This window comes from Anguilla anguilla, chromosome 16 (assembly GCF_013347855.1).
Source record: "Anguilla anguilla isolate fAngAng1 chromosome 16, fAngAng1.pri, whole genome shotgun sequence".
NCBI classification, from domain to species: Eukaryota; Metazoa; Chordata; class Actinopteri; order Anguilliformes; family Anguillidae; genus Anguilla; species Anguilla anguilla.
The window spans coordinates 16,278,446-16,298,263 of record NC_049216.1 but is presented as its reverse complement, the minus strand read 5'-3'; the positions used below and the strand labels follow the sequence as shown (position 1 = coordinate 16,298,263).

The window sequence follows — 19,818 nt, the reverse complement described above, 5'->3', positions numbered from 1 at the left end:
GGAACTCCTCCTGGCATGATGAGGCTTATCAAATGCATCAAATAGTCTTGGGTTAAACAATCTTACCAACAGCACAAAATCTAATTCTTTCAAGGTCCAATTCCCCCCCCCCCTACAAATTCAAGGATGAGTGAAAACTACAATAGGGTACATCACAAGTATTGCAGTTCACAAATAGAGCAATCCAAAATTCCTCAGTATTCCTGAAAACAAATGCTGCCCCCCAGCAATCCAAACCACATTTCAGCAGAAAGAGTATTCTAACCCAGGACCAGTTTCATGATTAATATAATTCACACAGAGAAAGCTTTTCAAGATAATGACCAAAATTTGCCAATAACGTCTATTAAAACGCTGTAAAACACCTGAAAATACTATGCTATTTTTCAAGAATTTTGAAACCCTGATATAGATTTTTTTCCAAATGTGAGAATTTTCAGGGAACATGTAGTGCAGTACATCGGCCTGCACAGTACTCTGTCTGCACACCGGCCAAGTGAGCCATGTTCATTCTTGAGGGCGCTACACACTGAAACTGGCTGTGTTCATCTTCTCTGCATCCCACCAGCTTTAGTGGGTCCAGATAGGCTCAGTGATTCTCAGGGCTGGATACATACCCTGCCCATGGCTTCTGCGATGGACTCCACCATCCCTCCCACCATGCCGCCCTCGCTGGCCGCCTCGTTCAGGGTTACCATGATGTCATCGACCGCCTCCCTCATCAGCTGGGCAGCCTCGGCGATGGCGTCGTGAGTGTGGCACGCCTGGACGGGGAGAAGGGCGTCACTGAACACCTGTGCATCACTGAGACTTAATGGCAGTTACTGAACACCTGCACATGATTAAGACGTAATGTCTGTTGCTCCACATCTGCAGAAGACTGGGACTCAGTGTCTGTAACTCAACACTGAGACTGAATGTAGGTTACGCAATGCCTGCACATGATTGAGCGTTAGTTACTGAACACTGAGACTAATGTCAGTTGCAGACAGTAGTTTTTAAGATAAGGTAAGTAAGGTGAGGGTGGCAGCCGTACTTTTGGGTTACCCCCTCCTTCCTTGGCAGCGTACAGCATCTGAAGGGAGGACTCTGCCAGGGTCTTGGTCTGGTCCAACACGATCATCTGCTGCTGGTGGTCCAGGAGCTTAGAGGCCATGCCCACCGAGGCCACAACCAGGGGCTCAAAGTAACTGGCCAGCTGAGTCACCTGGGGCGCAATGACACCCGCCAATCAATCACCCAGCACACTGATATGTGCTGCAGCCGGACACCAGGCAGTGCTTAACATTTCACCCCAACCACAGTGTTACAAAATGGCTGCTGTGCATCAGCTGAGTGTTACATACAGACACACACAGTCACACAGACACACAGACACACACACACACAAACAGACACACAGACACATATACACCCTCTCACTCTATTTTAACGTAAAACACCGTGTTTACCTTGTGCCCCAGCTGGGCGGCCTCGCCCCTTGCGGCTGTCATGATGGGGTCAATGAGATGGCCGATCTCCTGCACTGCAGATGTCAGCTGGTCCTGCAAAGCCTTATGGGATAGCTTGGTGTTAAAGAAAGAGAACCCCCTTTCTGCAGCGCTACATATCGCCAGAGCAGATTAAAGGGAACGGAAGTTCCTATGACAGGAAATATGAAGGTGTTTGCACTCCCGCCTTGGCTGGTGCCCGAGGAAGTGAGGCTTAGGGTGGGATGACTGACACGGCCATTATTTGGACGCTGGCGGAAACACGGAGCCTCTCTCCGGCATGCAGATGTTGTCTGGTTACGAATATTGAGCTGTCATGTTTTATACCGCTTAAGAAATGAACACCATGCACTCATGGCTCACAGACATGTCCGAGTGCCAACGGCTCCTCGATGATGAAGCTTATTGTGAAAGCTGCTTTTCACAGCAGCTGCTGGTTTGTGCGACAGAGAGAGAGAGAGGGAGCGAGAGAGAAAAACAGAGAAAGACAGAGAGAGAGAGAGAGAGAGAGAGAGAGAGAGAGAGAGAGAGAGAGAGAGAGAGAGAGAGAGAGAGAGAGAGAGAGAGAGAGAGAGAAAGAGACCGAGAGAAAGAGAGAGAGAGAGAGAGAGAGAGAGAGAGAGAGAGAGAGAGATTTACCTCCAGCGAGATGTCATCTCGTGTGGGCAGACTCTGGCTGACAGCAGCCAGAGAGGCATGCTCGATGTCCCGGATGCACTTGTTAATGCTGTCGATGGAGTAGTCGCACTCCCTCTGACCTGGGGCTTTGTCCCTGGGAGCAGGAGGATGGGGATATTATGGGCTGTGTGTGTGTGTGTGTGTGTGAGAGTGAGAGTGTGTTTATATAACACTAGGTTCCCTGTCCAAACCATATCTCCAAGTTTAACAGGAGAGACAAATGCAGGGAGACCAGGCGGCCACTAGGGGCGCTGTGCATACCTGATGGCGGTGATGAGGCTCTTGATGGAGTCGGACACGGTGCGGGAGTGGCCGGCCAAGACGGACCAGGTAGGCGGGTCCTTGGGGTTGATGACGAGCGAGCGGGCAGTGTCGAGCAGCTGGGTGGAGCTGTCCAGCATGGCACACGCCGACCGCAGGATGGGCTCCTGAGCAGCTGAACCCTGGGTGGGTGTGGGGGGGGGGGGGACAGGACACACACTGTGTAGCACTGCAGCAGAAACAAAACACACATGCACATGTACACATATGCATATACACTCAAACTAACACACATGTACGCTAACACACACGCACGCACGCATGCACGTAAGCAGGCACGCTCACACATCCTACCCACTACCTCCTTCCTGATCTGTGCAGTAATGAGCAGAGCACTACTGGCTGAAAGAATATGCATCAACAGCTTCCATCACATTTACAGAGTTGAACTCAACTTCCTGGGCCAGAAAAAGAAATCGTTCTCCTGAACAACATGTGATTTATGGGCTCACTGGCCAAAGCTAGGTGCACACGTCTAATTAACTTAGCTAGTGAAAGATTGGGGACTGCTTCTCTCAGCACTCCCCTAAATGTGCCAAAGCAACACAAAACTGGAACATAACGGGCAACTCAATGCACAGAGCTACGCTAAAAACCCAGCTCCCCACGCCAGACCTGCCGGGGTGATGAACTTAGACTCGCCAAACGGTTACGCTAACAAGCGCAATACGAGCAGCAGGAGAGAAAAAGCCGCCGCACGTATACACAGGCCAATAATTAAAAGAAGGTGCTAAACCTTTTTTTACGGGAATACCTAAGATACACTGCTCTGCAAAATCTGCCTCAGTCCTGCCTTACTATACACATTTCACTTACAACCAACTTAAGAGGACAAACTTATTCCTCAGTTTACTTTCAAAATGAGACGACAAGTTCATTTACTTTGGCTCTGTATCAGAATCCCCACTTCAAAGGATGCTCGCAAGGCTCCAGTGCATGAAGGAAACCCCTGGTAGCTGCTTGAGAGTCTGTTTTATGGTACAGTGTCAACAAAGCATTACGAATACAAACAAGCCTGATAACTAATCCTGAGACAAACAGCAGCAGCTAATAAAGGCAAACAGCCACTAACTGTGACGATGAACGGGAAAGGCAGGGCATAAATTCCCTTTAGCACTGGGCCTGGATATCTGTCATACACACACACACACATACACATACTTACATACTGTATGACCGCATTTAGGCAACCTACACACACACACACACACACATACACATACATACTGTATGACCGCATTTAGGCAAAATACACACACACACACGGAGGCACGCATGCACGCTTATAGATAGACAGACAGACAGACAGACAGACAGACAGACAGACAGACACACACACACACACACACACACATACATACTGTATGACCGCATTTAGGCGAAATATGTACAGACACACATACACACTCGCATGCATGTTTATAGACAGAAAGACAGACACACACAGACACACACAAATAGGGCACCTACCTCATTGCTGATCTGTGCAGGAATGCTGGCGAACTCTGGGTTGGAGGAGAAAGCCGTCAGGTTCTCCACAGCCTCGATGAGTGGTGCCGTGGCAACTCGACACCTGTCCCTGTTTTCTTCTGAGAAGTCCCCATCAAGCGCCTGGAGAAGACACACAAGTATGAGCCACACAGATTTCACACACACACACACCTGCGCGCGCAGACACACACACACACACACAGTGCCCATTTCATTACCACTGAAACATCCTGAAACATTGATAGAAGCGGGAAACCATGGCGACGGCAGCATTTGGGCAGGACTCTGACCTTTATGGTTTTGACGAGGTTAGCGGTGCTGTTGGCCACCTCCTTGGCGGACTGGACAAAGTGCCTCTTAGCCACGGGGTTGGTGGTTTTGGAGGAGGCCAGGCGGCAGGCGTTGCACAGGGCCGAGGTGTGCTTGGCGACGATGGTGGCCGCGGAGAGCACCTGAGAGCACAGACAAAAGCGCCGTTCCCGTAATGCAGCGCTAACGAGAGGCTTCCAGCTCGTGCGGACAGCGGGATAACAGGGGAGATGGGCCGCCACGCGCTGCGACTTCACTTCCCTACAGCAGGGCTGGAGCGCTAGGCAGACCGCACTGCATGACTGCCGTAATGAGGGGACATAATGAGGCAGCCCGGTCCCAGCTTTTCAGAGGGACAGTGCACGGGGAACCTGTAAATTGCAGCTGTTGCCATTTTGCCAGTGCGCACTCACTTGGGACGGGCTGCTGCCGGGGTCCACCAAGTTCTGGCAGGCCATCTGGATGGCCTGATTGGCTCTCGCAAACTGGATGGGATCCACCAGCCCCTGGTGACCCGCCTGGCTGTTGGGGTCAGACACGCCCACCAGATAAGAGGCCTGAGAGGGGTTGGGGGGACGGAGGAGAGAGAGGTTAGGTGGAGCAAACCAATCAGAGAGAGAAGCTGTCGCATGTGGGGATACGGCGAGCTACTGCACAAACAAGGCTCGTCTTAAAAATAAACCGCAAATGAAAGGCGGAGCTTGGGAACATAACACAGCCGGGGAACTTGACCAGAAACGATGGCTACGCGTTTCAGCTTCATGGCAGCCACAGGGCTCGCCGTATCCGGCGCTGCCGCGGCAAACGGGCGCGGGACGCGGGCCTCACCTGCCCGGCGGCCTCGGTCAGTCCGCACAGCGCTTTGGAAGCTCCGGACACGCACTCCCCGAACGCGGGCACGTCGCCCGTCTTGCAGTTCTGGGACATGCCCGCCATGGACTCCCCCAGCACCTGGCGGGCGAAACGGAACGGGACAGGGTCAGCTCACGGGCCAGGCGCCCCCCCCGACCGTGCCTCGTTCGGGGACGGGGCACACGCTCGGCCTCGGCGCCCGTACCTTGGAGTTCTCCATCACGCTCTCGATGCAGTCGAAGTAGGACAGGTCGCTGACCGGCTCGTTGGGGTTCTCCAGCATCCCTTTCACTGCCTGCCGAAAGGAGGAGAGGGGGACGAATGAGAGAGTGGAGGAAGGAGACAATGAGAAATGTGTGAAGACTAGCAGACTGGCTCTTTTCCCGCTTCAATTTGAAACACCTACCATGGTGAGGACGGACTACTAATACTTATCACTGACACTTAACACTCACTAAAAACTGTTGTGGCCCCTCATTGTAACCATTTCACTGTCAATGTGTGACAGACTGCCATTTCATTGAATCTCACAAACTGAAATCTTCATTGATGGCTCATTCAATACAAAACCTTTTGACACCAATAATCAATTCAATGGCTTCTTTTCACTAATAACATAAACCAAGGCAATACATTCATAAAACAGCAGAGTGAATCATCTGAGCCCTACATTAAAAAATGTAATGGATAAAAGTTACTATTTTCATTGTTGTCCATTAAAATTATAAACAGCCAAGTATTGACAACCTCAATAGGAAGCTTTTGAGAATGGTAGCTGACTACATTCCCAGGCCTATTTACCATTTATTAAAGGCCAGCCTACAAAGCAGCTTTCACCCACTGGCCTGGAAAGTGGCTAAAGCCCCACTGTCCACAAACAGGAAAGCAAAGCAAACACACACAACCCATGACAAATTACACAATGTTTTAACCTGGTCTGCTTTAATATAACCGAGTCCCACATCATCACATATCTGCAGGCTATTACTGTTGTGTTCTGTAAAATGTTGTGTGTTCTTATGTTTCCCGGGGACCCCAGGAAGAGTACCTGCCGCATGTGGAACAGATAATGGGGATCCAAATAAACACAGAAAATAAACTTGTGAGCCCAGAGCTGGGAAATCAGAGCCCTGCGCCGTCTGAACAGGAAATTCTCACGTCTGCTCAAAATCTTTTTCATTACGCCGGATCAGTCCTGTGACTCTTCCCGGATGAAAGCTTCTCTTCACAGGAGAAAACAGCCTGCGTACGCAGGGTGTGGGAAGAAGCTATTCTGAGCTCAGGGAATGTGTGTGTATGTTACTGTATGTGTGTGGGTATAAGAGACACACTGTATTTTATGCATCTTGTGTGTGCGTGTGGCTGTGAGCACATGTAGAGTCGCGCGTTAGCTTCATGTTGCATGCATGTGACGTTCATCTTTAACGTGTTTGTACCGTACCTCCAGCTCTCGCAGGGCGTTGTCACACTCCTTTTGCCCCGGGGCCTGCTGGGTACACAGTGTGATGAGCTGGTTAATGCTCTCTGTCACTGCTCTGAAACACAAACACAGCAGCACTGATCAGCTACTGTCTACTGAACCAGCATCACATATTATATCACATTATATCTGCATCACACTCGCTCACACATCTAACTGAATCTTAATCCAATGCTTAGTAAAATGATTTCTGACAATACAAGATAATAAGTTAAATGCTATGGTTTTTAAAAAAATTTTACACACTTCATATCACAGTTAACTTTGTCATACCGAGGCAAATGTAAATTTAGTTTGGGCAAATAGATTTCTTACCAACTTCATCCCACTATCATTAACAGGTGAGACTTAACCTCTGAATTATAACTGATACAGGTCCATGCAGGGCCATATAGGGCCACACGGGGGCCAGACAGGGGTCAGTCAGGGGTCATGGCTTGCCCAGCGTCTCACCTGGCAGCAGCTGCCAGCAGGTTTTTGGCGTTGGCTGCCCCAGGGTCCACTGAAAGCGACTTGGCAGCCAGGAGCAGCTTGCTGGAGGCCATGGAGATGCTTTTTAGGTTCCCAATCACCTGGATCTGGTCCTCTGTGCTCTACCAAGGTAAACCACAACCAGCATTTACCGACGGCACAGGGGCACTGAAGACACACACACATAGCCCATGGGCTGTTTCACTGCTATTAGCCTACAGTCTAACAGATCTACAGACATTAGAACAGAGCATTTTCATGGCGAAAATCAAAGCAGGTCAGTCGGTATTAGGATATTGCGTGTGTTTCTCAGAGGTATGGCTGTCACTTCATCATTTTCTTGCTTGATTTCGGCTAACTGGGTTGCAACAAACACTTTGGGCGAACCATTTGGCTTCGCTTTGCAAAATGTTTTTCATTCATTATTTTGATAGTTATTATTGGAAAAAAACCACAATAATGCACATACACTTCGCCCATATGAACGTACTCTAATACCAAGATGCCCTATCAACATGAGGCTGGGGTTAACCAGGAGACATATTTATTCAAGACACCCAGGCTAGCCATTCATTATAGAACACGCCCCCCCCCCCCCCCCCCCCCCAATTCACCACCTAATTCAAGGTAAAAGAGAACAGCAGAGAAAGTATTTGAGGAGTGATGTCATCTGAAACAGGCCCTATAATGCTGCACAGGCCCTTTAATGCTGTTGTAGGCTAATGCATTAGCCCCTTTAATGCTGGTGTAGGGTTATATATCAGGACTGTGCCAATGCCTGGTGCCTCCATCACTCAGTCCATATTACTGCTCTAATGGAGCAGTGCTGCCAGTAGGAGTCACCGATGACTGATCTGCTGATCAGTGTGTCACTCCACATCTGCTTTCCTCCCAGACGCTCATCCCAAATTAGCAACCAGCCATGAGGGGAACTTCATCAGCGATCTTATTATAACCCACTTTTCTCATGCTCCAAGGGACTCGCAGACGTCTAAGTCAATTACACCAAAAAACGTCCGACGATCCAGTGAATCAGAAACCAGAAAAGCGTCGACGATATGAAGACTTTGTAATCCCCTGCTTCTTCACGTTCATAATCATGAATTATGAATGCTCAAAAGAAGCAAGCTGCTCCGCCACGGGCTTAGAAAGGCACATAAACACAGCCATCACAACTTGGCCCACAGCAGTCAGAAAGGCCATCTGGACGTGAATATTTAAGGGGACTTGAACCCAAACACCTTCTGGTACAGATATGCACAAGGTATTGACCCCAAATACCATCCAAGATGCAGTCATGTGTTGCTGAGTCGTGCCATCAACACAAAGACCATCTAAAGAAAGGTTGGGGGGAGGGGTGTGGGAGCTTGAATGAAAAACACCACCCAGATAGAGATGTGAGCAGGAGCTTAGTCCAAGCAGAAATAAATACAATCCACTGGATGGCACAGCAGGCAACAGACCTAGAGCCCAGAAGGGTGGAGGAACGCTCTCACCTGGGTGTGGCCCGCCATCTCGATGCCAGCGTCAACGAACTCGTCGAAGTGCTCCCCAAATTTCCCAGAGGCCACGGCCAACTGGCTGCTGGTGCCCCGGGACGCGTGGACCACCTCCCCGGCTGAATGGTTGAGGTCGGCGGCCGTCTGGTTGAGGTCGCCTTGGGCCTCCTGGAAGGACTTGGTGGAGGGGGGGAGCTAGACACAGAAAAAGGCGGGCCCGCGTTACATCAGTGCCAGCAGATTCATTAGGTTATATGGACTTTGTAGTGTTCTCCTCTGTCATCTGATTTGGAATGTACATTTTATTTGCTGATCCACAAAGTTGCAGAACCATGATTTTTTTGTCCGCTATCCTACTGAGCTGTGCAGTCCTTTTTTAGAGCAGAAGGCTGCAGGTGTGTGACTGACCAGAAGATCCCGATTATGTGAGCAGCGGGGATATCCTGCGAAATGAAACCTCTCCATCTGGGACACCATTTTACACAATTATCCGTTGCACTCTGCGACTGCCTGCTACAGACGGTACTAGCACGGTTAGAATTTGATACTAATCTTCGCTCCATGGAATAGCACTTTACTTGGATACAAGACCGACAGGCTGAGTCTGATGGGAAACATATTTGAAATATGACAAAACGGTTCCGTAAACTGGATTCATAAAGTTGGATAACGATAACGATATAATATCCAGGTTTTCTCCATCACGTGAATTTTTCATGCTGAGTTTTTGAACGGAGCAGCGCTCGAGCCCCGCCCCATCTCCTTCACTCACAGTATCCACCAGCAGCTTCTTGCTGGACTCCCCGATGCTCTTCAGGGCCATGTCCACGTCCTTCTGTCCCGGCAGGCAGTTCACGCAGTTATTCAGCGAGTGAGACACGGCCTTGGCGACCTGTAACCCAGAGGGCAGGGGAACGTGAGCCGGCTCACCCCGCTGCACTTCCGCCTCGGGCCTCTAGGGGTGTTGTCACATTTCAAATACAAATCAGCCGAGGAGAGGAAAATCAATCAAGTACAGTAACTGAAACGGCTAACGTTCGCTTCTGTCAAATCCATAACGGGGTTGAGGGCTGCGGGAAGAAATGGGAACGCTGTAGTGGTATGGAATAACATTCGGTAATAACATTCTGGAATAACGCTCAACACCGAGCACCTGAGGAGACTACAGCACGGATGTCTAACTCCGGCCCTGGAGAGCCACAGGGTCTGCAGGAATATAACAATTAACTCACACACAGGAGATGCCACGGCTCTCAACGAGCAGCACTGGACACCCCTGGACTAGAGGGGAGCGAAACAGGAACATGTTAAACAGGTTCTCAAAAACCCCCGGTCCTTGTACCCCTCTGTGGATGCTTGTTTCCATTCTAACTGAACTGTAATCACGATTCCCCCAGTGTAACATGCTGTTTGGCATTCTGAATGACACAGTTATGATGATTAACCCCCTCAGGCTACAAACATGTCAGAAAGAGAAACACGCGCCATGAAGAATTAATATCCTAAACTCATCTGAGAATTAATCAGGCAGATTAATTCAACTAATGCATTCATTTTATGTGATTTACTCTGAGGCAAATCATTGCTTCAGAAAGACATTGCCCTTGTGTGACGAATTGATAGTGACATATGTATTCAGAGTTACAGTAAACGTTCGCAGTTCGGACAGGTCATCAATGATAATGGAGAGCGAGAAGTTCAAAAACAAAGCAAATGACAATGAGCCAACCCTGACTTATGTTAAAAATGAATCTATAAGGAGTAAAGCTATTTGTTTTAGACAACATTTATCGATTGATAGAATGGAATGAAAATCAGCATGCGGAAGGTTCCAGCACAGAGTCTGGGAAGCTGTGGTTTATAAAAATGAAATGAGAATAAGGCGGGGGGCAATTGTTGGACATACGAGAAGTAGCAGAAACAATGGGACTACACTAGAGAAGCAGCAGAGGCATACAGTAAGTGGGGATATGGCTTGGTAACTGAAAGATCTTGGACTGGAGCCCATGTCAGCCATCTTGGCTGCTGGAGGCAGGACAGCACACCTCCTCACCTGCGCCAACCTCTGCTGACTCTCTGCATCGCCGGGGGCAACCAGGGCCTGCTTGGCCTCGTGGATCAGCAAGGCGGAGCCCTCCATGACATCGCGGGCTGAATCCAACATGGCCGCCGCTGACTGGGGGTCGGTGGTGGAGGCAGCCACACCCCGGGCGGACTGGGCCAGGGTCTTCAGGGCCTGGGCGGTCTCCCTGGCAGCCACACCTGTGCAAAAGAGTAGGGGTTGGAGGAAATGAGGCAGGTCCGTAATGTCATTTACTGAAAAACTTCCCAGAAGTTTTACTGTAATGGAGTGCATGAAAAATCAAAAAGCAGCAATCATTTATTTTTACATTTTCTGGAAAAGGAACTGCTAGGTGACTCATTCTTTTGTGGCACTGATCCAGTGCATAGATGGACCCCGCAGTCCGGTATTGAATTCCTACCATGCCATTGCAGATGTCAGCCAGCCATGCATAACTGATGCTAGCCTCACCCAGAGAGGGACCGTTTTAGCATGTCTCATTGCACACCAGTGACCCCTGCTGGTCGGTTTGCCTACTGATCTGCATATTAAGTGGCTCGTCTGTACAAACCTGACTTATCAACCATACTGTGGAATGGAGCTGTGGAGACATGTTACATGCATGTCTTCGGCGCTCCAGAATCAGCAATAGTGGTTCATTTGACATTGGTGAAATAAAAAAAAAAAATTAAAGAAGGAATAGTTTCTTTCACAGTGATCTCACAGTTCACTGTGGGGAGAATATGTTCTGCTTTAGAATCATCCTCTCTGTCATCTTCAATAATGGACAACCAGATTCAAGACGGCTGGTCGGGTTATATTTGATAATAACGTCAGGGGATCCATAAATTGAATAAATTTTCCCACATGAATAGTAGTGTAGTGAGAAATCAAGCAGCCAACACTTAAGAACAGAAGACACAAATTCTCTCCTTCATGATCTGAGCAGTGGGAGGAAATGTCTGAAAAAAGAACAACATAGTTCCCCCTTAGGCTTTACACGAAGACTCGATAAGAAGATCAAGGTACGACATATCAAAGAGCACCCACCATGTCATTCAAATGAATTGGATAGATCAAATTAGGCACCACAGGGAATCTGACCTTTCATTTTTACACACAGTGCAAGGAGGGGATTTGGAAAATGGCGTCAAATTGCATTTACCCGCTAATCTACTGAAAACAAGATTAATGGGCAGAAAAAACTGCACCCAGGTCAGCTGATGAATCAGTGGTGCTCTTTTACGAAGAATAAAATATTCAAATCTATCTTCGTCCATTCCTCTGAGAGACTCTAATCAGCCAGGGCAGGGCACTGAAATCATTAGCACCCGCACTCTCTGTCATCATTCTACATCCACAGATGACAATATTGCCAGAACGAAAATGGGTACGACTGACTTTCTATTAAACTTTGCTACCGGTGAACAAATGAGTCAATGTCAGTACTGGCTGGCGGTTAGCACTAAGTGGCTGATGCCGTTTCGCCCTCTAGAGTGGGATTTCCTAACTTCCTCTGCAAGCTCAGCAGGAGAAGTACCCACTGCGGAGGTGTCAGTTCCCAAATTTACCACCTCTGCCGGCCGCCATCCGACGGCTCGCTTCAAAGAGAGCTGCGGTGCTTTCCGATGTTCTGGAGTCCCCTACCAGGGAACTGCTCAGCTGTGAACAATAAGACCCATTCATCGAGACCTCAGTCCACGTCCACCTACTCCCACCCACGCCCTGCCTTTCGGAAATGGATCCAACACAGCTCACCCACAGGAGGCACACACCGCCCGAAATGAGAATAAAAATGGGCTCTGAATGATTTTTAGGTGGGTGCTGTAATTTCTGTGAACGAGCCTTTGCAAATTTATACAGAGCAACAGAAACATTAACTACAACAAAACATCCCACACACAATCAGAAAAAACTGAATAAACATCAAGGGTGTTTCCCTTTCAAAGAAAGAATGAAATCCATCCCAAAAATATAAAAATAATACATAATAAATTTCATTGTAAGTTGCTCTGGATAAGAGCATCTCCCAAATGCCAGTAATGTAATGTAAAGTGCATCTCCCGAGTGCAGATTCTGAATCATTCATTTACAGCAAATAATTTATAATATATTGGGTTTCTTTTGTATTCATTGCCTTGAAGAACAGTACCTGTGCAGAGCCCAGTGTCGTACAGTACCTGCGCAGGGCCCAGTATAGTACAGTACCTGTGTAGGGCCCAGTGTAGTACAGTACCTGTGTAGGGCCCAGTATAGTACGGTACCTGTGTATTGAACAGTGTGGTATAGTACCTGTGTAAGGACCAGTGTAGTACAGTACCTGTGTAGGGCCCAGTGTAGTACAGTACCTGTGTAGGGCCCAGTGTAGTACAGTACTGTGCAGGGCCCAGTGTAGTATAGTACCTGTGTAGGGCCCAGTGTAGTACAGTACCTGTGTAGGGCCCAGTGCAGTACAGTAATTGTGTAGGTCCCAGTATAGTACAGTACCTGTGTAGTGCTCATTGCCTTGTGCAGCACAGGTGAGCAGCTGGGCCATGGAGGAGCCCACTGCCTTGGATGTGCTTCCCAGGTCTTGAGCACACTTTTCAAGCTGAAGGAGAAATACAGGTAAACAAAGTAACATTTAAAAACCCTACAGCATAAAGTGTAGCATGCAGTAAGCAATAGTAATTACCTCCATCAATGGCAGACCAAATACAAACCATGTAAATTACGCATTGAATTGATTTCTTGTAAAACATATTTTGCTTTCGTTTTTTAAGTACTTTAAAGGTCCAGGAAACAGGATTCAAATTGTGGTTATATTCACTAGAAGTGATAATCGATTGCCTTCTTAATATTTCTTTTAAGTTTTTAACCTAATTTTAACCATTAAATTGTAATAAACAGTATTAGATTATCGTGACCTGTTCAGCAGATGAAGACAGGGTAGGCGTATATCCTGCACTAATTAATATTCATATCTGTAAGACATGTCATACGTAAACCATTCTTCATCGCTAGCTAGGTTAGAGCAGGTTGTCCCGAGCAGTAACATTAGACTACCAGACAATATGAAAGAAATCAACATAAGCTAGGCAATACCGTATAGTTAAACCTGCATATCATTCTATGTGTAATATGTGTACAGTAATAATGCTGTAACATCAAGCTAGTGTACACATTATACTCAACAGCAGTCTCAAACTCTGGACATTACACCTGAATAAAAAAGGCTTTGATTCCACGTATCTGAGCTTGAATGCTATTTAATTATCTCTAGCTAAAGGTAGGCCTACTTATGATCCATCATGTGTCTATTCTGTGAAAACGGGGAGAGTACTTAGCAGCAACAGTTGGGAGGGAAGGGAGGAAAGGCACTGCAACATGCACCAGCACTAGCCATCTAGCAAAGCCACACTGTTTTTGCAGATAGATGGTGAAGTCCTCACAAAAATGTGCACTACAAATATAAACTGATGGGGTTATTACAATATTGCTGTGCCCAGGGGCCTCCAGAAATGAAATACTTTCTTGTGGGTTCCATCATTTTTGATAAAAATTGTTTTTCGGCATCCAGTGAAGGTACAAGGCATTTCCAACTTGCCCACACAAAAGTGGCAAGAGCATCATTTCCATATTACAAGTAGAAAGGATTTCACTGGTCAGCATTTTAGTGAGGTACATTGTGCCCAGCAATCCCCACCCACTGAAAACCTGCCATTTAGCCAAGGATGAAAACAAGCCAATCTCGGCGCAGGCTTTTACATATTTTTTTGCAAGAATCATTTTGAAATATTTCTGGCCCATTTGTTAATGCAAAAAAGGTTTAAAACAACACATCAGCAAAGAATTTACAGCTTTCAGATTCCTGGACCTTTAATTTTAATTTCAGCTCTTTAGTTTTACTACCAAAGTGTCAAAGATGGAGCATACTTGTTTTAAATTTCGCTGTTCCTGAAGACCTTCTCCTCGCACCTATGGAAATACAGCACTAACCGATTCTCCAGGCAGTGGTTTAAGCTGCCCGTCAGCGGCGGCCATCTTGGCATCCTGAAGTTCACTCTTCAGAGTCTGTACCGAAGTAAGGGCAGAGTCTATTTCCATGGGACCGCAGGCTTCGTGGGCCTAAAAGGTAAAAAGAAACCGCATACTCATTCCACTCTTTTGGCAGACTCTTTGAATCTGAGAAAAAAAGTACATCCTAGCTGAGAGCTGTAATGAATAGTCGTAGCTGAAAAAAACAAACAAACAAAAAGAAAAAAAAACCAAGAAAGGGCAGCCATGTTTGGCTTGAGTTTCCACGATTCACAAATATAAGGACCAGTGACCACAATACCGTATGCGGCAGACTAGACTCGCGCTCTTCAAAGAACATCTGCATTTACAGGGAAGTGCTAAACTGCACAAAGGGCTCACGCTGTTCCATGGCACATAGATCACGGCCACAAAGGGAGGCGGGAATACCTTCTGCGCAGCGGTCCTGAGCTCCGCCAGGCAGGTGGCCAGGTTTTTGGCACACTGGCCCAGCTGCATGGCCGCCGCCTGGTCGTTCACCGTGGGGACTGCCGACTTCGCCGACGTCACCATTTTACTTCCAGGCTTTCAGAGGAATCGACACGATTAGCAACAGGATTTAGAAATATTTACGAGCGCACAGAAATGAAAAGTACTGGTAAAAAACAGTCACAGCCGTATCGTGACGGAGGTGGTGAATTTGAACTGAAGCCAATGTTCATTCAGTGCCTTTAACAGTGGAGGGCTCCCCCTGAGCTGTTACCTGGAGGAAGTTCTGGCTGGCAATGATGAGCGTGAGCTGGGCACTCAGGTCCTCAGGCTGGGCCTGGCTGCTGCGGACTCCCTGGACCAGCTGAGGAATGTGGTCTGCCACTACCTGAAAACACACGAACGCACACACGCATAAAGCTATTTTTCTTGCTTCAGACCCAGCGGCAGCTGCTGAGCTGAGAACTGACGGGGTGGAAGTTTTGGCCTCGTCTATTTTCAGCTCACGAGCTGCCACTGTTCAGCCCCAAGAAATTGACAGAAGCGAGCGAACTGTACACTCAACTTCTTTAACCTGATCGATTAAACGCTGAGTCGCAATGAGAACTAGCAGACCTATCGCTCTCCATAACCTGCGTTCAGGACCACTAACCTACACCATTCCCTGTGTAGCTTTAAATGCAAAACAAAAGAAACTACTCAGCATGCATAAAATAACACTTCGACCAAAGAAAACACAACCGTCATCCAAATGCCATGTTCTGGTCCAATATCAATAAAAAATGTAAAAAACAGCGAAGGTATATGTTAGTAAGGACCGGTTCATAAAGCATCACCACTGCAGACAGAAAGCTCAGAGGATGAACACGGCCTCCCACAGCTCTCTACCTTGCAGCTCTGCACCAGCTGCTGGTGCGCCGCGGTGTTCTTGTTGGAGGCAGCTGCATTCTGGGAAGCGGCGATGGTCTGCGTGGTTGCGGCCGCGGCCTGCCTGGCGGCATTCTGCAGGAAGTAAACAAACGGCACACCGGGCACTTAGCGAATAGATGGATCACAGAATAAATACTAATGAATTTGTGTGTAGAACATTCTAGAGCTGATGTTCGCAGATCTTCAGGCGAAAGAAGAAACAAAGAGTGGCTTTGTGACCTAGACGGCACCCGCTTGTCTGACAGCTGGACTGGGCCATTAGAAGAGTTTGTGACAGACATCACAAGGCCCAGCTATTATTCATGAATTTAACCAAGAAAAATGAATTTTTACAAATTGGGCAGAAGTTCACTCACATTCCTGCATTGCTAATAAAACCACAGAACCCAAAATGACCCTGTTCTTCAAAGGGGGACTGAACATGGAGACCTCTCACCCCCTAATCGTTAATAACACCAAAAAATGAATGTGAAATTTGAAATGCAAGCCCCCCTCCCACAATTACATTTCCACTGACAGGCCAACAGCATTCTTTTCAAGTGGGGGGCAAAAAAAGACATTCCATGTTCTGTGGGTGGACAGGCTCTGGGGGAAGGGGAAAAAAACCCTGAATAACAGAAATATCTTTGTCTTCAGAAAGCAAAACACACATCAGTACTCCGCCAGTGATCTCACGATGGGGGGGAGAGAGAGAGAGGGAGAGAGAGAGAAAGGGAGAGGGAGAGAGAGACAGCATGGGGGAGAGAGAGAGAGAGAAACAGAGAGAAAGAGACAGAGATAGAGAGTGAGATAGAGAAAGAGAGAGAGAGAGCATGGGGGAGAGACAGAGAGAGAGAGTGAGATAGAGAGAGACAGAGAGAGAGAGTGAGATAGAGAGAGAAAGAGAGAGAGAGAGCTTTGCTTCAACAACAAACAGCGCATTAAATATTCTTTTAAAAACAACCGAAGGTAATTCTCTGTGAAAAGGAACGGACGAGTCAGCAGCCTTTGTTTGGTTCCTCATTGATTAAAGGTTCGCGCCGCTCTGCCCCCCTTCGCCGAGGAGCCTCGCGCACGCACGCACGTCGGCTGCGCTCGTGGCGTCTCCCCACACGAGCGCTCCCGCCCCCTGGGCTGCGTGGCGGACGAGGACAGCGCGCGATCAAAGCAGGAGCCCAGATCCCCCTGGTGGAGACAGGCTGAACCCGGAGCGCGTCTCTGAGTGGTTCCAGAGCGCTTTTCACAGCTACGCCGGCTCCTCCTCCGCGCAGCCAATGCGCCGCAGCAGCGGGGCTTCCCGCCGTCGAGGGCGAAAACAGGAGCGCTCGGCGAAAGCGCACCGGCTTTTAACGGCGGTATAATGGTCAGGGAACGAGGCTTGTTATTTAAAGGTCGCGAGTTTGATTCCCAGGTAGGACGTTGTTGTTGCGCCCTTGAGCAAGGTATTTAACCTGTCTGGCTCCAGCATATACCCAGCCGCATAAATGGAAACTACATAAAAATGCTATAAAAAAAAGAAAAAGCTGTGTAAGTCGGATGTAGATAAGAGTGCCGGATAAATGTTAGTGATGTAAAAATATTCCAAGCTCTTAAAACCTCTGATGAGATTCAGCCCAGAGGCAGTATCTCTCATTATACCATGTTGTGACCTAGGTTCTGGAAATATTATGGGATCTCTGTAGGCAATATTACAGCCTGAACAGACCCATCTGGTGCCGGGCAGCGTTAAACTGAGATAGGGGTCCCCCTCAGTGCTGCAGCAGCTGGGACGGCTGTCAGTCAGGCTGTCAGTCAGGCAGTCAGTCAGGCAGTCAGGCTGTCAGTCAGGCAGTCAGTCAGTCAGGCAGGTAGACGCGCTCACCTCCAGCCGGTTGACGAGCTTCTTCTTGATGGCGTTCTGGGCGGCGGCGTTGGTGGCCACGCGCAGCCCCTCGGCCGCCTCCCGCAGCCTCTGCTGCTGGTCCTCGTTCTCCGGGTAGGCCGCGGCGCCCTTGGCGGACGGAAACACGCGTCAACAGCAGAAGGCGGACACGCCGACAGGGGGCGTCGCAGAGCACGAGCGGCATCCTGCGCGACCTGAACGTTTATGGTGCCACACCCACGTTTTCCCCTTCCCTTTTGTCCTGTTTCCCGGGTATCTACGCTCCTCGTATTGAGAAACCTCTTCCGCCGCTCTTTAACCTCCGCCTGTTGCACACAGCGCTCTCCTCTCTTCCCTTCCGAAAGCCGCAATTACATCTCAGCGGGAGTCGCCCAGAGCCCTCTGCCAGGCCCCACGCCTTGACAAATCCGCCCGAGCCAATGGCATCAGCAGGCTCCCCTGCCCATTGTTTCTGTTTTAGCTGGCATTCATTGAGGCTAAGCCCCATCCCATTCACTTAATTAACTGGCAGCTGTGTAACTAACTGGCAAAACAGCCCCGATCTTATCAACTAAAGAGAGAAACCAAAAAAACATTCTGCATGAATCTAATACCACCAATGCTTTCAGGTGATGCATATAAACTGACAAATGTTAATTAGAGCATTTAATATCCGGGCATGCCTCACATTCGCATACATTAAAATACCAAATTACTTGTTTCTCCACTAAAGCAGCCTCCTTATTCAGGTGCTACAGCAACTCTTTGGGCTGTTTAGGTTCAATATTTAAAAGAGTTCCTCACATTAAAGTTGCTTCATGAAAAACTTTGCTTCCGTCCTAGCGGTTCTGGCAGGTAATTCGAAGGCCTCCAATTTCACAATTTCATATCCGAAAATCACTTGAGATTTTATAAGTGACACAGCCTGGTACTGTGTTGAAGCGGCCATTTGCAAATTGTGTACGAGAAACACAGACGCCTGCTCATCTAATAGGGTCCCCTGTATTGGGAGAGCGGGTTTGGGAGGAAAAAAGGAAAAGCGAAATTGGCTCAAAATGAACATAAGAAGAGTTGGGCTGTAATGGCAGTGTGCAGTTCCATACGATGAAACGGCACTCAAGACAGCTAGAAAGAAATTAAAGCCATGTTATGGCTTACTTGGTTCATTAGCGTTCTGCGCCTTCTCAAGCAGCCATTGACTGGAAACTTCCCACATGCAGAAATTACAGGCTCCAGCCAGATCTCCCTTCATACTTGAAAACGACAATGTTTCCTCTTATTGCACTGCGGGGATTAGCTGTCATATGCAGACAATAAACCCTCCTTTAGCATCACGCCGAACGCACCACAAAGCAATGTGCTTTACACTTACAGGCATGGAGTGCAGTCTGCTTTTTTTTGACAGTTGCCAAGGTAACCACCAGGGCAGGATTCCCACTTCTCCTTGATGAAGGCAGCGATAGCATGATTAATATGTCACAGATCAAAAGCATCTAACAAGCTATCGGCTATCGTTTCATTTGCCTGGATATTTCGAATGAATAATTCCCTCATTATTTTATTTGTGTGCCGTGCAGAGAGAAGATTTAGAAGCACTTTCTGTTGCTCTAATAAGACACCACCAATAAGTGCAGGAAGAGGAGGCATATTCCTCTCTCCAAGAGAGGAATCGGAAAGCTCTAAGCTATAAATCAAAGACTTTCAATTTTCACTCCAACTGAATGATGTCCATACGTCTTGACCCACAAGGCAACCGATAAACATAATGCATTCTTTCTAAATGAATCAGACTACAATTTAATTAAATGGGAACTTCTAAAATTATTACACTGCTATTTTGTCTGACACAGAGAAACACACACAGACACATATATACATTCATATATCTGTGTCACTGCCTGATATTAAGT

At 47.9% G+C, this 19,818-nt stretch overlaps 1 protein-coding gene across 3 annotated transcripts in view; it reads right to left on the bottom strand.

The window, feature by feature from the left end:
• The window catches only part of LOC118215298 (talin-2-like), a 127,246-nt gene that overhangs the window by 24,422 nt on the left and 83,006 nt on the right, over positions 1 to 19,818 (bottom strand). For all 3 annotated transcript variants that reach the window (XR_004762803.1, XM_035395941.1, XM_035395942.1), the window contains exons 22-42: positions 17,909 to 18,037; positions 16,027 to 16,140; positions 15,413 to 15,526; positions 15,100 to 15,234; positions 14,632 to 14,760; positions 13,141 to 13,243; positions 10,645 to 10,853; positions 9,364 to 9,483; positions 8,589 to 8,786; positions 7,075 to 7,214; positions 6,583 to 6,676; positions 5,347 to 5,436; positions 5,118 to 5,240; positions 4,703 to 4,846; positions 4,271 to 4,432; positions 3,960 to 4,100; positions 2,430 to 2,611; positions 2,130 to 2,262; positions 1,452 to 1,553; positions 1,037 to 1,207; positions 618 to 764 (exon numbers count right to left, since the gene is read on the bottom strand). Coding sequence is in view for 2 of the 3 variants with exons in the window: in XM_035395941.1 (XP_035251832.1) it covers positions 618 to 764; positions 1,037 to 1,207; positions 1,452 to 1,553; positions 2,130 to 2,262; positions 2,430 to 2,611; positions 3,960 to 4,100; positions 4,271 to 4,432; positions 4,703 to 4,846; positions 5,118 to 5,240; positions 5,347 to 5,436; positions 6,583 to 6,676; positions 7,075 to 7,214; positions 8,589 to 8,786; positions 9,364 to 9,483; positions 10,645 to 10,853; positions 13,141 to 13,243; positions 14,632 to 14,760; positions 15,100 to 15,234; positions 15,413 to 15,526; positions 16,027 to 16,140; positions 17,909 to 18,037 (2,880 nt within the window). In the remaining variant the exon portion in view is untranslated. The remainder of the gene's footprint in view (positions 1 to 617; positions 765 to 1,036; positions 1,208 to 1,451; positions 1,554 to 2,129; positions 2,263 to 2,429; positions 2,612 to 3,959; positions 4,101 to 4,270; positions 4,433 to 4,702; positions 4,847 to 5,117; positions 5,241 to 5,346; positions 5,437 to 6,582; positions 6,677 to 7,074; positions 7,215 to 8,588; positions 8,787 to 9,363; positions 9,484 to 10,644; positions 10,854 to 13,140; positions 13,244 to 14,631; positions 14,761 to 15,099; positions 15,235 to 15,412; positions 15,527 to 16,026; positions 16,141 to 17,908; positions 18,038 to 19,818) is intronic.